At 41.3% G+C, this 14273-nt stretch overlaps 1 protein-coding gene across 4 annotated transcripts in view; it reads left to right on the forward strand.

The window, feature by feature from the left end:
- RNF130 (ring finger protein 130) overlaps positions 1-14273 on the forward strand; it is a 90972-nt gene that overhangs the window by 34040 nt on the left and 42659 nt on the right. For all 4 annotated transcript variants that reach the window (XM_073355363.2, XM_073355364.2, XM_073355362.1 and 1 more), the window contains one exon: positions 8330-8580. In XM_073355363.2, the coding sequence (XP_073211464.1) occupies positions 8330-8580 (251 nt within the window). The remainder of the gene's footprint in view (positions 1-8329; positions 8581-14273) is intronic.

The following is a 14273-nucleotide window of genomic DNA, read 5'->3' on the forward strand; positions in this document are numbered from 1 at the left end:
TTGATAAAAAATGATGGCTTGCTACAATACAAAAGTTCTTTTAATACTTTTCTTGAAAGGTGACCACTAGCTAAGCTGCAAATGCTTAGAGGCAAGCTTTCAAATCAGTACATGGACATGACTCTTATTGATGAGAGCTACATGGTTAAATGGCATTGTCCTCCTATGAAACTTATCTTTTAGTTCCTTGTCTCCCTGGATGCATTTTCTTGTGATTCACACCTGAGTTTGAGTTCCTTTTCACTCTGGAGGCAACCAGAGCTATCATTTAGACATGCTTGAAGTGTTAATAGGGATGTTAGTGGTACTGGGGGAAACAGGCATGGAAAGTGCTATCAAAGCAGCTTTAGCTGCCTTCATATAAACATATATTAAAACCCACTTTGCAAGATCACAGGAAGTGAGTATATCTCCAGGGCTACAAAATTCCTAGGCAAAAGAGGTTTGAGCAACAGATAGGAAAAGAAATACTTCTTCTAAGAACTCTCCTCCATCTTCCATAGAGCACCCTCAACTATCTATTTCAAACTTTTTAAAACTTATGCTCTTCTCAGAGAGACCCCATTCACTGTGAAAGTGATCTGCCTGACTTAAACTGGTTCTCAAAAAGGACAACCTAAAAAGGCAATGAATGCATCACTTGAAAGTCGGATATGAACAGACTGTATGTTTCAGAAAAAGAGAGCAGTCACGTAAGATGCATGCTGCGGTAAAGTCCTTTCCATTCCAGCCTTGCGAGGTCACATAGATAGAAAGAAGCATTACTTGTGGGAGGGAGGGAGAAACTGCTATGTCAAACTTCTGTAGACACATTTCAGTCTTCAGCTGCCTTATACCTGTTTCTCCAGAGTTGTTTTGCCTTGGTGAAAAGAATTAAAAGGATGAAAAGGTTAGGTCATCTTTTGAATGACATTTCCATCACGTAAAGCCCCTGAGGATACGACGAGATTTTCTGCAGGAGCATGAGGTGTAAATGATATTTCCAGAAGGTAACAGGCTCTACACCTAGAGGAAGGCTGCACAGTACAAGCAAAATGATTGGTCACATCTGTTTGAACTATTTGAATCTAAGAATAAGGCAGTAGTCAAGAGAGAGTTGGAAAAAGAGAAGCTTTCCCTACCATTTTAACAAAATTCATAATTTCAGGTCTGAAGAGGATTTTATAACTCTTTTTTTTGTGGTGCTCATCTTAGCACAGCACACAATCAATTTATCTTCCTGATGCTCCAGTGAAAGTTGTATTGAAAGCTTGAAGCTTAAAAAACACAGACACACAAGCTGTTCTGTTGGGAAGGGTATTCCTGTTTAAGGCTAGTAAATCTGCAGGGGATGTGAAAATGCCTTAATTTGTCACAGCCTTGTTAAACTGGCACGTAACACAATTTCTTTAGGTGATTTCCCAGTGCCACTCTTTGGAAAGCTGTATACACTTTCTGGATTTGTGTTCCTCTTAATCTCATCCCCTCCCTTCATTCAGTTCCTATTTTCTTCTTTAAGAAGTGCTGACTTTTACATTAGCAGTGCAATTGTGAACTTTAAACACCAGGATAGTGAAGTCTATAGGCAGATTTTCATAATACTGTCCAATGTCTGTTCTTGCTCTTGTAAACTAAAATGTTTGCAGTTTCCTTTTGAATTCTAATTGCACATTGTGCTTACTTTTAAGTGTCTCTCTTGTTTTTGCAGGGCTCTAGAATTGACTATTGCAAACAGTATTAAGGAAGGGTTCTATTTGCAATAGTACAAACTGAGTCAGTGAGCCTGGTTACATCCTTGTTCTATGTATATCCATGTCCTCCTATGTAGACAAGTCAAGAATTCAAGCTTTAGCATCAGTATTGCTGATTTTTAGTTGTCAGATAGCTCTAAACTGCTATTAGAAATAGCAAATAGCTCCCTGTATGTAGGTGAGAAGCTTTCATATTGCAAGTCACTGTTGTGGAAGTTCTTTACATTTCCAAAGTTTTAGCCTGGTTATGGAACATGGTCAAGATCCTGTTTACACTAGAAACTGGAATGCTACTGTAATTTCTTGACCGTTTGTAGTGTAGGTGAGACTTTTGTCTTACCTACGGAAGCTAACCTTTGTGTAATAACTTGACATACTGAATATTACATATTAGCTTATGATCTCCTGAGCCTATGAAATGTAGATGCCTGTGGTTAATTAGTATTTCCTACATGTTCTGAGAACTGCAGCTCTGAACACACATCTTATGGGGGAAAACTCATTAGTCTGTACTCTTTTGATTGAGAATACTGAATGTGGTAGATGCTGACAAGTTTCTTCAACTATCTTATGGAAATGTAGGATTTTTCCTTCTCCTTCAGGATGTTTTGCATGAAGTAAAACCCTATTTAAACAAGATTTAGCAATAGAAATATTTTTTTAAATAGTATGCACAGTATATCTACTCTTAAATTGCACAAAAGGTAATCTAAATGGGTACCATCTGTCAGACCTAGACACTAGTGTCAAAGTATGTGGTGGTGGTAATCTTCTCGGGTATCTCAGCCCTTTCATACTCCCACGACCCCAGCTGATCATCTGATATTGATGTTAACTTCACTAGAACCCCAGGTATCCTACCTACACAAAGGTATCTGTATGGGTATCCGCTTTGACGGGATATTGCTGTTCTGGGCAAACAGTTTTAGGATCAGGTTTTTCCTGTAACCCTTTTAGAACTTAAATTTCTTCTGGATGTGTATCCACAAAAACACAGCTAACAGTTGCCTTAACCCATATTTGCATCTTCCACCCCTAGATAGGTAGTCTGCTCTTGTGGTAAATCTCTTTAAAATGTTCTCATCTCCTTCCAAGGCTATGTCTACACTAGCCATTTCTGCAGAAAATCTTCCCACTGTTACTAACATGGCACAGATGTAAAAAATATGGTGGTTAAAATGTTGGCAGCTGTCTGATGCCTTGTGCATACTATTACTTGAACCGTTGCTACCACCAGTAGAGCTGCAATGATGGGACCTTTTCAGAAAAAGGTTAGTGAAGCCAGGAGGACAATAAATGGTTTTCCCTAAAGGTGTTGCCTTGAAAACAGTTCACCAGAATTGACTGAACAGTCTGTTGCTGTGGGATCTTGGTGTCACGAAAATGGCAGAATGAAGTGAAAGTATAGTATACTTCATGTACGCTTATAGCCACCTTTAGCCACGTGAGGCAGGACGTGGAAGGATTGTTACCAAACTTAAATGGTGTCAGCCTACTCTTTTTCTTTTTCTTCTATGGGTTTTGCAAGAGTCAGATATTCACAAAACATTTATCTGCCTCTCGCCATGTCGTCACCAGGCACCAACTTGTTCAGTCAGATGCTTGTGGACACTCCAGGATGTCAGCTGAGAATTTGTCAGACAGTAGACTTTTACTAGCTCTCCGTTGGTGTCAGGACTCTGTTATTGCTAGTACTAAGATAGGGACATAGAAATTGCGATACTGGATTAAATCTGACCCATGGTCTGTCTAATATAGTAGCCGGATTCCCGCAGTGGCCAATCCAATAAGTTTCAAAAGAAGTTTCAGTAGCCTTAGAAGAAATTAAAAGTGGACTGCTGAAGGGACAGTGGAATATATGAGAGAAAATGAGGATTCTTCTTTGAAATAGCTGTCTTCCTGTTTTCTTAATCTTGTTTACATTAACTAGGAGTGAACACTGTCACTCTGTGATTAATCCAGTGAGCTAACAAAATATAAAATTTTGGTAGTAGACAAAACTTAATGTCACACAATTTCGTAAGGGGGAAAAATTCTTGGTCTGAGTTCCACTATTTCTTCCCTATCAGTTTCTTCTTCCTTATCACTTCTCCTTCCTCGTCGCTCCATTGCTTTTCAGTTCTACCCTTTCTTTAGTTCCTTTTATCACTTTTCGGTTTGTTTCCCCCCTATCAAATAATAATAAAAAATTGTGTAATGATATTCAGCAGAGCGTTAACCCCATACATTTACAGCCAGGCCAGCTGACTTGTATTTAATATAGGAAAAGCTACACTAATATGAAATACAAGAATTGTCTAAATTAAATGTTGGCATCTGTGAGTATTGCATCCTAGATCTAGTGTCTGTCCCTAGTTCACAACCTGTGGCTGGTTTTAGTGAAAATCCAGTTGTCTTTTTCCTGGAGAATAGCTTTGTTCTTGGCTGACTAAAATGTTGGCTCTCATTAGCATTTTGGGATGTGACTTCACTATTAATAGGTTTCAGAGTAACAGCCGTGTTAGTCTGTATTCGCAAAAAGAAAAGGAGTACTTGTGGCACCTTAGAGACTAACCAATTTATTTGAGCATGAGCTTTCGTGAGCTACAGCTCACTTCATTGGTTAGTCTCTAAGGTGCCACAAGTACTCCTTTTCTTTTCACTGTTAATACATACATTTATTTCTATAAATACTTTCAAAATTTTATGTTCAGTATTTCAGAGGTTTTTCTTCAACTCTTTTGAAGCTGTGTAAGATGTGAAGCATTGGATAGACTTTTTCTCCCCTTCTCCATGGGTAATCGGCTTTGTTAGTGTTAGCATACTAAAGAACTTTCCATCTTACAATTTCCACTGATTAAAACATACAGAAAGTTTTCACTCATAATTACACAACCTGTTTTCCTTTCTTCCTTAGTTTTCTTTTCTTTTTTGGAGAGTCGGAAGCAGTAGTAGTGGTTTCTATCTGTTTACCTTTGAATCATTCTAGGTGTAAATTATATTGCGGTAGTGGCAAGGAAACCCCAGTAATGGACCAGACCCCTTGTGCTAGGGATTGTACAAACACATGACCAAGACAGATTGTCATCACTTTAGGGCAAAGACTGAGTAAAGGCTTCTGCAGTTGATTGAGAGAGAAGCGGGCTAAGCTAATGAGATCTTAGGCAGTTGTGCTTTGCCAGTTTCTCCATGAATAACTTTTGTATTGAAACACTAGTTTGGCTGTTGCTGGCTGATATTCTGATGCACTAGAGTGATTCCAGGATGGCAGTATGTAACTAATTGGGACACATAGCAAGACAGGGCTGTCGGGCAGGGTTTCCCAGATTGTGGTACATGAGCTTAATGTTCCATCAACTCTCTTCACAGCAACTCTTTTTAAGAAGGTGGTATATGAATCAATAAAGTATGTGACCTGCTGTTCTAGCAGAAACACTGAGCATAAATAAATGGTCTGCTCTTGATCATCACGTGTCATCTATGAGCCTTACTGTTCAGGGTATCAGAAATACTTAGTATATGCAGCACTGATGTGTTAACAAAGGATTTCTCAGCCAAGGGACAGATGGCTCTTGTCTTGTACTAATCTCAGCTGCAGGTATGGACTAGGCCATTCCTGTACAGGGTAGGAAGCCAATTAATGCCCTGTTCATAGAATTAACGAGTTAAGGTGCTGACTGGAAATGGAGATACTGAAATAGAGGGTTTGGGCTTTCTGCTCTCTTAATTTCTTCAATCCCTATCATCTAGTAAATATCACAGCAAATAGTTTGTACATTTTCATGTGAAACTGAAACACTCAATCTTCCCCAAGAATTGAGGGAATGCCTGTACAGCAACAATCTACAGTGGATCTTCTGTGAATCTCTGGTGCTCTACTATTCAAATTAATTTTCTATAACTTGTGTTGGTTTTTATTTGTTTAAAGCTTCAGATGAGTTATGTCTACTTTTCTTTAAAAATACTCTGTTCCAAATGAAACACTGGATTTTGCCTATTTTACACGTGGTCTTTTAAATGTGGTGGTTTGGTTACTCCTTCCACCCTACTCGTTTATAATATTTTAAACTGTTAAGCAATTAGGTCTTATGGGGTTTGGTTTTTTTTTTTGTTTGTTTGTTGTGGGGAACCCCTCTTGTTTGTTCTTGATGGGCTACGGAATTTGTTTTCAAGTAATTACCATGTACATCAATTCTCATGGTAGGGCTTTTCTTCTCTACTGAGACTGGGGGCAGGTACCATTCTGTTAACTATGCTTATGACATTGAGAAGCTCATTAAGACGATTTCTTTGAGAGCTGTACATAGTGAGTCTAAGCATGATCCATCATTACACTTTCCTGTTCAATTACTGGTTTTCATAGTAGGGAGTTCAGGGCTTAGGAGAGTTGTTAAATGTGTTCTCTGACGGCTGCTACTCTGAAACCATTCTATAGAGAAACGTTACATGTTCTCTCTTCCAGCCAGAAAGCAGGAGGTAAAAAGATTGCACTTTTTTAATCTAAAGCAAGCCCTTCCTCCTTCATACTAGTGTAAAAAACTGTTCCCCTGCTTTTCTACAGCAAGAAGAAAGGGAGACAAAAAAGATATGGGCGAAGAGAAGCAGTTTGGAGAAACAGGTCTCTCCATCTGAGCCATATATTCTCTCAATTTGTAGAGGCTCTTGACATAAGTGTACTTCCCTCATGCTGTCCCTCTGGGCTCTCTAGCATTCCTCCCTCCCCCGCCTCTTACATCCTTTACACAGCTTTCCAGACTTTTGTTGGGGAGCCAATTTTGAGCCTACTAATTTACTCACTCTGACCCCCACCACCTCTTCTGCTGGGCTCTTTTCTTTCTACGGGAGCTCCGTTTCCTGCTCTTTAGCTGTTTCCACCACATATAGGGGCTCTGTCTAATCTGAGCCAGCGGCTCTGACTGTACAGCTGACAGGCCCTGCATCTAATCCTCTGCTTTCTGCTGAATCTTGACATTTGTTCTTTTTCCCCCGTTCTCCATCCCAACTTATTCCTTGCTTTCCCTTACTCCAGAGTGACCTGGCCAGAAACTTACTTTTGCTACTTCACTATTGGAGTCCCTCTTCCATAGCTCTCTGTCCTTCTTCTTGCAGTGGCTTACCTAGGGTCACCAAGGGAGTCGGACCATTTTAGGGGAACCCTGCATCTTTCCAGAGCAGCTGCCACTCAACTATGGGTACCCTAAGGCAATGTCTATCAGGACTAATTCCTTAGCTTGTCAACAGAAGCCTCGTAGTACTGGATTCCCTAGACTAGTCAGAGTGATCCTAAAACTATCTCCAAAGGGCACACAGAGAAAAGGACTTGGTACCTTAAGACAGTCAAGACCACTGAAGGGTAATTCTTTATTCCTTAGCTTTTCCTTCAGATGGACCACACCAAGAATAATCCATCATTCCCAAAGATTCTCACCCCTCTTCTAAGGTCCCTTTTATGCAGATCACCAAACTGTTCCACACATGATGAAGTTTGAAAGGTCATGGCTGATTTGCTAGGCTTCCTACCTGATGCTGTAACATAGAAAAGAGATAAGACACATGATGAGAAAATTGCTTATTGGTAATCTTGAGTTGTCTTTCTCTTCTTCACTCCATGGCTTTTCCTGGTCTAGAAATATTCAGTCTGATTAAAAAGAGACAATGCTCTCTTTTTATGGGCAGTAGCGAATTGCCTAATTGTTTACCTCCTGCTTCCTGATTGCAGTGATTTTCACTGTAGTAACTATAGTAGCCTACTAGATCTGTTACCTCATGGGAAAGCCTTAACAGCTTCATATCTAGATCAAGTTCTTTGCCTGGAAATTGTGTTGCTCATTTGAGCTGGGAGCTTGACGACTTCAGTCACTTCATCTGATTCATTGACACTGCAGGGGGAGTTTGCCATATTCTCTGCGTTACTTAAATTTTATAGGGCTACAACTTGATAGTTAATTGCATGTACTTTGTGGACACCTATGCTGCTTCCCTCCCTCTTCAGATATTTTATAGGCCCCCAACAGATTGCTGCCATACTTGACACTGTGGTGCCCCCTGAGGGGGAGAACTGAGAATTACTTTTTCTCCCTTAATTACTTGGCTTCCTAAGAGATGTAATTATTTTTTAAAACACGTTACACTTTACATGGATGATACCTGTGAAGTTCTGCAACAAAACAAAAACCCTAATAAATGCCATTTTATTTCCTATAGAAGTAAGTTTCTAGTGGGATTTCTGTGGAATAGTATTTAAATTCCAGGAGAATAAATATCTGCTCTGGTCTCATGGCTGAAGTTTGCGGGGTATCATACATGGATAAGAAATGTACCTTTTTACACTAGTTCAGTACACACTCAGTTTGAAAAAACAATACCCATGACAATCTGTAAATCCGGTAGCATTCAAGTACCTGGTAGCACTGTGGAAACTTAACATCACAATTCAGAGATCTGTCTTTAGTACAAGCCATGAATGCTAAACAGCCACAAGGTGTTGAGGAGGGCTAAATGCATCCTTTAAGATAAGTCATCAGACATCTGTGTAATAAAACTTTGGTGTGAACAGCATGTGCCATGTTAATTTTAGATGTAAAGTGAGTGGATTTTTTTCTTTTATCGGTTTTTTGTAGGAACTGGAGACATTGTTGCTGTCATGATTACAGAGTCCAAGGTAAAGGAGATCCTAAATTACTTGGAAAAGAACATCTCTGTCCTGATGGCAATAGCAGTTGGTGCCCGTGTTCCTCCAAAGAATTTTAGTCGTGGCTCTCTAGTCTTTGTGTCAATATCATTCATCGTTTTGATGATAATTTCATCAGCATGGTTAATATTTTACTTCATCCAGAAGATCAGGTACACAAATGCACGTGACAGGAACCAGGTAAGATGCCCCTTGTTTCTATCTATTTAGATGTTTTTATTTTTATATATTGCTGTAATTAACTATCAGATCATATACATAGTAATTATACTATGCTATTAACAATGAACCCTGTATTCCGAAAGAGTATATACCAATGGAGGAAAATTTCATCTAGCAGATGCTTGCTATGATGAGTAACATATCGCCATACAAAAAACAGGAAGGAATACTATTCGATACTAAAGTTACTCTAGTTGATTGTCATTGCACATTCTTTATTATTGGGCCACAAACTGAAGTGTGATTGACTTTTTCAAATTATTAGTCTGAGAAAGTAAATCCTGGGTTTTTAGAAATCCATCACTCTTAGCCTGAGAAATTGAAAGTGAACTGCTTGAGCTGTGTGTAATAGGATATAATGAAAATCCTAAAGAAAGAATGCATCTCCTTATGATTATTCTTTAGTTTCTTGAATCTGCTCATTAATGAATATGGAGTTATTTAAAGTGAGAAATTCCTTCCTTTAGAACTCTAAACAAAAATGACCCAGTGTTATAAACTGATGTGCAGTGCAGTAAAATATTTTCTGCTGCTTCAAGTAGTGTCCCTATGGGTGTTCTACTGTAGTTGTATCTGAGACCCTGCACTGCTGATCGGAGAACTTTGTTGGTAGTGTTTGTTCAGCCTGCGCATGCGCTGCCTCCTTGTGCGCTGCCATGAGGCAAACCAGCACTGTGCAGGCAAACCCTCCTCATTTCCTTTTCAGCTGCCCCTGGTGAGAGACGGAGCTTTAGCTATTCGTTGGTGGATCATTAATCTCTTTAGAAGTGCTAATCTTTAGCTATTTTTAAGCTTCTTTTCTTTCTTTACTCCATTTATCTTTTATTTGGCCGTTGCCCAAAACAAAAAAGACTTCATTCTTTCCTCAACCGTCTGTCTACGGACCCCCCCTTGGACGGGGTATTTCCAGCTCTCCAGGCTTCAAGAAGTGTCTCAGTTGCAAGGAATCTATTCCAGTGACTGATGGACACTCTCAGTGTGTCCGCTGCTTGGGAGAGGAGCACATCCCACAGAAGTGTGGTTTGTGCCAGCAACTGAAGCCCAGGTCCAGAAAGGATGGAGAACTGAGACTCAAACTCCTACTCACAGAGGCAGCCCTTCAATCATCAGGACCCCAGATGGCGAAAAACCTCACCACAACCCTCTACTTCTAAGGGAGGTGAACCCAAAGAGATGTCCATGAGCCACTCGCACAAGGCCTCTAAGAAAAGGACCATGAGTCCCCACAAAGACCCCTGATCGAGGTAAAGACTATCTCCAGCTCGATTGTCTGTACTGCTTGCACCAAAGCTTTCTAAATCCACTACCCAGGGCTTGCGCAGTACTGCCCCAAAAGAGCACGTGGGGCTGCCTAAGGACACAATGGGCACAGGCAAGGAGCCATCAGTACTGTCTGGTGCGACAAACATAGAAAATCCACCTAGAATGGACATAAACATCATACCACCTGTGGCACGCCAGGCCTGGACGGACCATACTACCAGGACCATATGACTGACTCCTTTGGTGCAGGCATCGCAGTTCCGACAACCACCACTGGTTATCGACACCTTCGGCACCACCAGTCTTCTGCTACGCGATGGACCTCTTGGTGTCTGATGTGCTGGATTCGCCTCTGGTCAGTACCGGCGCCCCTCTACCGAGTTCACCCAGAACTCCTGACTCACCAACAACCTCATGTCATGCACTACCCTTCTCATCCACTGAGTCAGAAAGTGAGCAAGAGGACTTGGTTTCCCATTGCTCTTCTCACCCTCCGTATAGTGCCCAATTCCACCATGGACCACAACCATACCATCCACCTGATCCACAGCCTCCCTCGTATGGACAGCCTTGGTACCAACCACCTGGTCCCTCCCCACCCTCGCAATGGCCCTACTGTGATCCCTGACAGGCTCAAAGACAAACATGCCTCCCATAGCGCTAGTGTGGCCTATCAACAACTGAGGAGACATCCTCCTTCAGCTGCTGCATCGAGGGCATCTGAGCTCCCTGAACTGACGGTGGAGGAACGAGAGGCTGAAGCCAAGGAGGAAGTTACCCCTCAGGCTAATTTCTCATTGTCATCACCAGATGAGACCGTGATGCTCCCTCCACCATCAATGGCAGATGACTTTAAAGTATTTCAGGACCTGGCCTAGCAGGTGGCAGAGGCACTACAGATGCCACTACAGGAGGTGACTGAGTCACACCACAAGCTATTGGACATCTTACATTCTTCTACAGAGTAGCCCTCCCTATTAATGAGGCACTCTTGGACCCTGCCAAAATCATATGGCAGACCCCCACATGGGTCCTGCCAACATGTAAGCAGGCCAACAAAAAATATTACATGCCAGCGAAAGACAGTTTCTCTTGACCTCCCAATTTGAACACAGTGGATGTGGTTAACTCAGAAGGCCCCAGCACTATTTCACATCCAGCCCTACATTTGAATCACCCTCTTGAAATAGTAATGGTCTAATAATGTGATCACAGTCAAAAAGAGAATTAAAAGTATTTGGCATGCTCTAAATAGACCTCAGAATCATAGAAAGAAATATAAGACTGGAAGGGACCTCAAGAGATCATTAAGTCCAGTCCCCTGCATTAAGACAGGACCAAGTATACCTAGACCATCCTGGACAGGTGTTTGTCTGTCCTGTTCCTAAAAGGTCCCAATGATAGGGATTCCACAATCTCCCTTTGCATATGTCTACTTCACATTGTAAGCTCAGGGTTGTTGGGACTGGAATCCGCTGACTTGTGTTAGAGAACCCAGGACTTGAGCGTCTAATGCTGGTTGTTAACCCTGTGTTCAGGATTTTCTAACCTGGGGCTCTGGCAACCACACAGCAGCACGCAGACCTGAGTCAAACCATACCCCAGATTCCCAAGCACTCTCCCGAAATGTGGCCTCTCTAGCCCTTTGACATGGTGCATAGTGGAAAACTTTACTGCCCACGTTGCATGTTTCAGGAAGTTTGAACAGCCTACCAACACATCCTCCTGAGTAATCACTTTGCTGTGTGTGCTTCCAGCTATCAGAGCGAGCAACATGGAGGAGGTGCCTCTTGAAGAACTTCCCTTGATTTAGCTTTCACCCTTGTCTCATGAAACAGGCAGAGCTCCTGTGACATGCTGGCGGACATTTCCGCAGTGTTTTCTGACCCACCAAAGGCACTTGACATACCTTATGATGGAGGAGGAGGAGGTGTACCTAGGCATGGTAGACTCAAAACTGTCCGATTGCTGTTCATGACACTCTGTCTAGTTGCTGATGCCCCCTATGTAGACCAGCACTTCTGGAACAGTGCCACAAGCAGCGGATGACATTCGTCATCATGCAATTGGATGAAATGTGATCTAATCTAAGACACTAAGGGCCTAATTTTCATCAGATAATCTCCATATATGCTTGAGCTCTTCGGGTGCACTAGGACCTGTGTATAGACAGGATGGATTTTCTCATCCAGTGTGTGCGAGTGTTAACGTACAAGGATGTGCATCTGCAGTTACACATGCCTAAGCAGAAAATGAGTTGAGGTTCAATTGAAAATCAAGCCCTGATACTTCCCCAAGAGTACTAGCTAATTTCATCTGATTTCAGTGCATCTCATCAAGTTAGTGTGGTGGTCTATTTCAGTCAAATGTAGCATGTGTGTACTAGGAGTTCCCAAGAAGTTCCTTGGTTCTAAGGATTGCTGGTCATCTCCTGAGCTATTGTAGGGTCATTGCAGGCCTGATAGTCACATAGCACTCTCTCCTCATTTGCAACTACTAAATAGCTTTTTTTAAAAATAGCAAAATGGCATTGCTTTTCTAACATTATTCTTCCCTGTAAGCAATTGCTGGTGATGCCACAGAGCTGTTATGAGATTGCAAATAGAAGGGTTGGTAATTCATGAGACACTGTAAGACGTTATCCTCCTTATGAAAAAGTTTTGTGACCACAGTTCTACTGGACTTAAAAGTCCAGAGATGCAGCTGGACAGAATTCTCTACATTAACCATTACAGAGTGACTTGCAGAATGATGGCAGTTGGTAAATTAAAAACAGAATTTACTGCCCACGTCATTAAGAGATGTAATTATGTAGGCTCAGTGTCTGATTTGACATTCTGAAAGCTGCCCGAGAACATTCAGACCAAGAAATGAGTCATATTAAAGGTCCAGTTCTCTGGGGAGTTGAGTGCCTTCATCTTTTACTAACTTCATTGGGTCCTGTAGTTGGCACCTGACAGTGATTTTCTATAGTTCCAAAAAGCTGATCCTGAAAGTTATTTTAAAGAAAACATAGCCCTTATTTACTATCCTAGTTAGTGGACTGAGAACTGATTAACTTCATAATGCACTACACTTCTACAGTGCACTCTGTATAGATTGTCAAAATTCACTCCAAACACTAAGGAATTAATCCTGTAATGTTCCTGTGAGTTAAATAAGTATCCCCATTTTCTAGCTAAAGAAACTGAGGCACAGAGACTAAGGCACAGAGACTAAGTGATTTGCAGTAATTTCTTGTGTGACCTTTGGGAAAGCCCAGAGTAGTAGACAAACCTATATTGTGCTTGAAGCTATATTAGGGCTTCCTTATGGTGATGAGGGTTCTAAAGAACCAAGGAAAATATTGCAAACCTGGCTGATGTCAATGCAGAGAAGGATTCTCATGTAGACTTCATGCCACTTAACTGTGCAGAACGCCTCTGACTCTTGGTATTTCAAAACTCCATGAACCAACTTAGCCAGTCTCTGAACTTTATTGTGCTATTTCTCTTTCACCAATATTTTGTCTATAGTTGTCTGTCTAAATATGGCTCCACTGTAAGAAATTCCTTAGTCACTCATGACAGTTACTCCGATACTAATTGGACTCTGAAAGTGATAGCTTTGTTAAATGGACATGGAGCCTAATAGCCTAATTTTTCTTCATTCTCTTCCTGCTTCTGTTCCCATATACTGTCCCATTTCTTTTATGGGGAAGGATTAACAAGCCTCAACATATCCTGCATGCATTCTTCTTGACATTCTCTTATTCTCCACACTGATGATAGAATTTGCTCTCTCTGTAGGTCCTCAGTTTGTTTTGAAACTCTGAAATTGGCTATATTCACTACTTAAATAATCATTTTCAAGAGTCATTTAAGTCCATCTGTGGTGACTTGCTCTGTGATGCCCCTTTGGATATGTTCCATTAAAAAAAGGACTCCTTATGGCTCCTTTTGAAGCTCTAACAGCTCTGCTAAATGCTACTTGAACAGTGCCTAAAACAAATGCAAAACTTTTTAAAGCTTCAAAAGTGAGACTATGTCTACACTGCGCAGCGTTTAGCGACACGGCTGTCACTACAGCCGTGCTGCTAAGCCGTGCACAACATAGCCACTGTTTGTCATCAGGAAAGAGCTTTCCTGCTGACAAAAATCTTCCACACCCACCGAGTGGGGTTAGTATTGTCAGCAAGAGAGCTCTCCTGCCGACAGAGTGCTGTTCACACCGGCATTTGTTGTTGTCGTCAAAACTTTTGTCTTTCGGGTGTTTTAATATCTCTGAACGACAAAAGTTTTGTCTTTCACTTGCCAGTGTAGACAAAGTCTGACTAAAGATTTACTTCTCCATTGTTCCCAGAAATAGTGGTTGTGGTGTGGTAGGACCTATGGAGAACCTGCAAGTTT

Source organism: Lepidochelys kempii, chromosome 8 (assembly GCF_965140285.1).
Source record: "Lepidochelys kempii isolate rLepKem1 chromosome 8, rLepKem1.hap1, whole genome shotgun sequence".
NCBI classification, from domain to species: Eukaryota; Metazoa; Chordata; order Testudines; family Cheloniidae; genus Lepidochelys; species Lepidochelys kempii.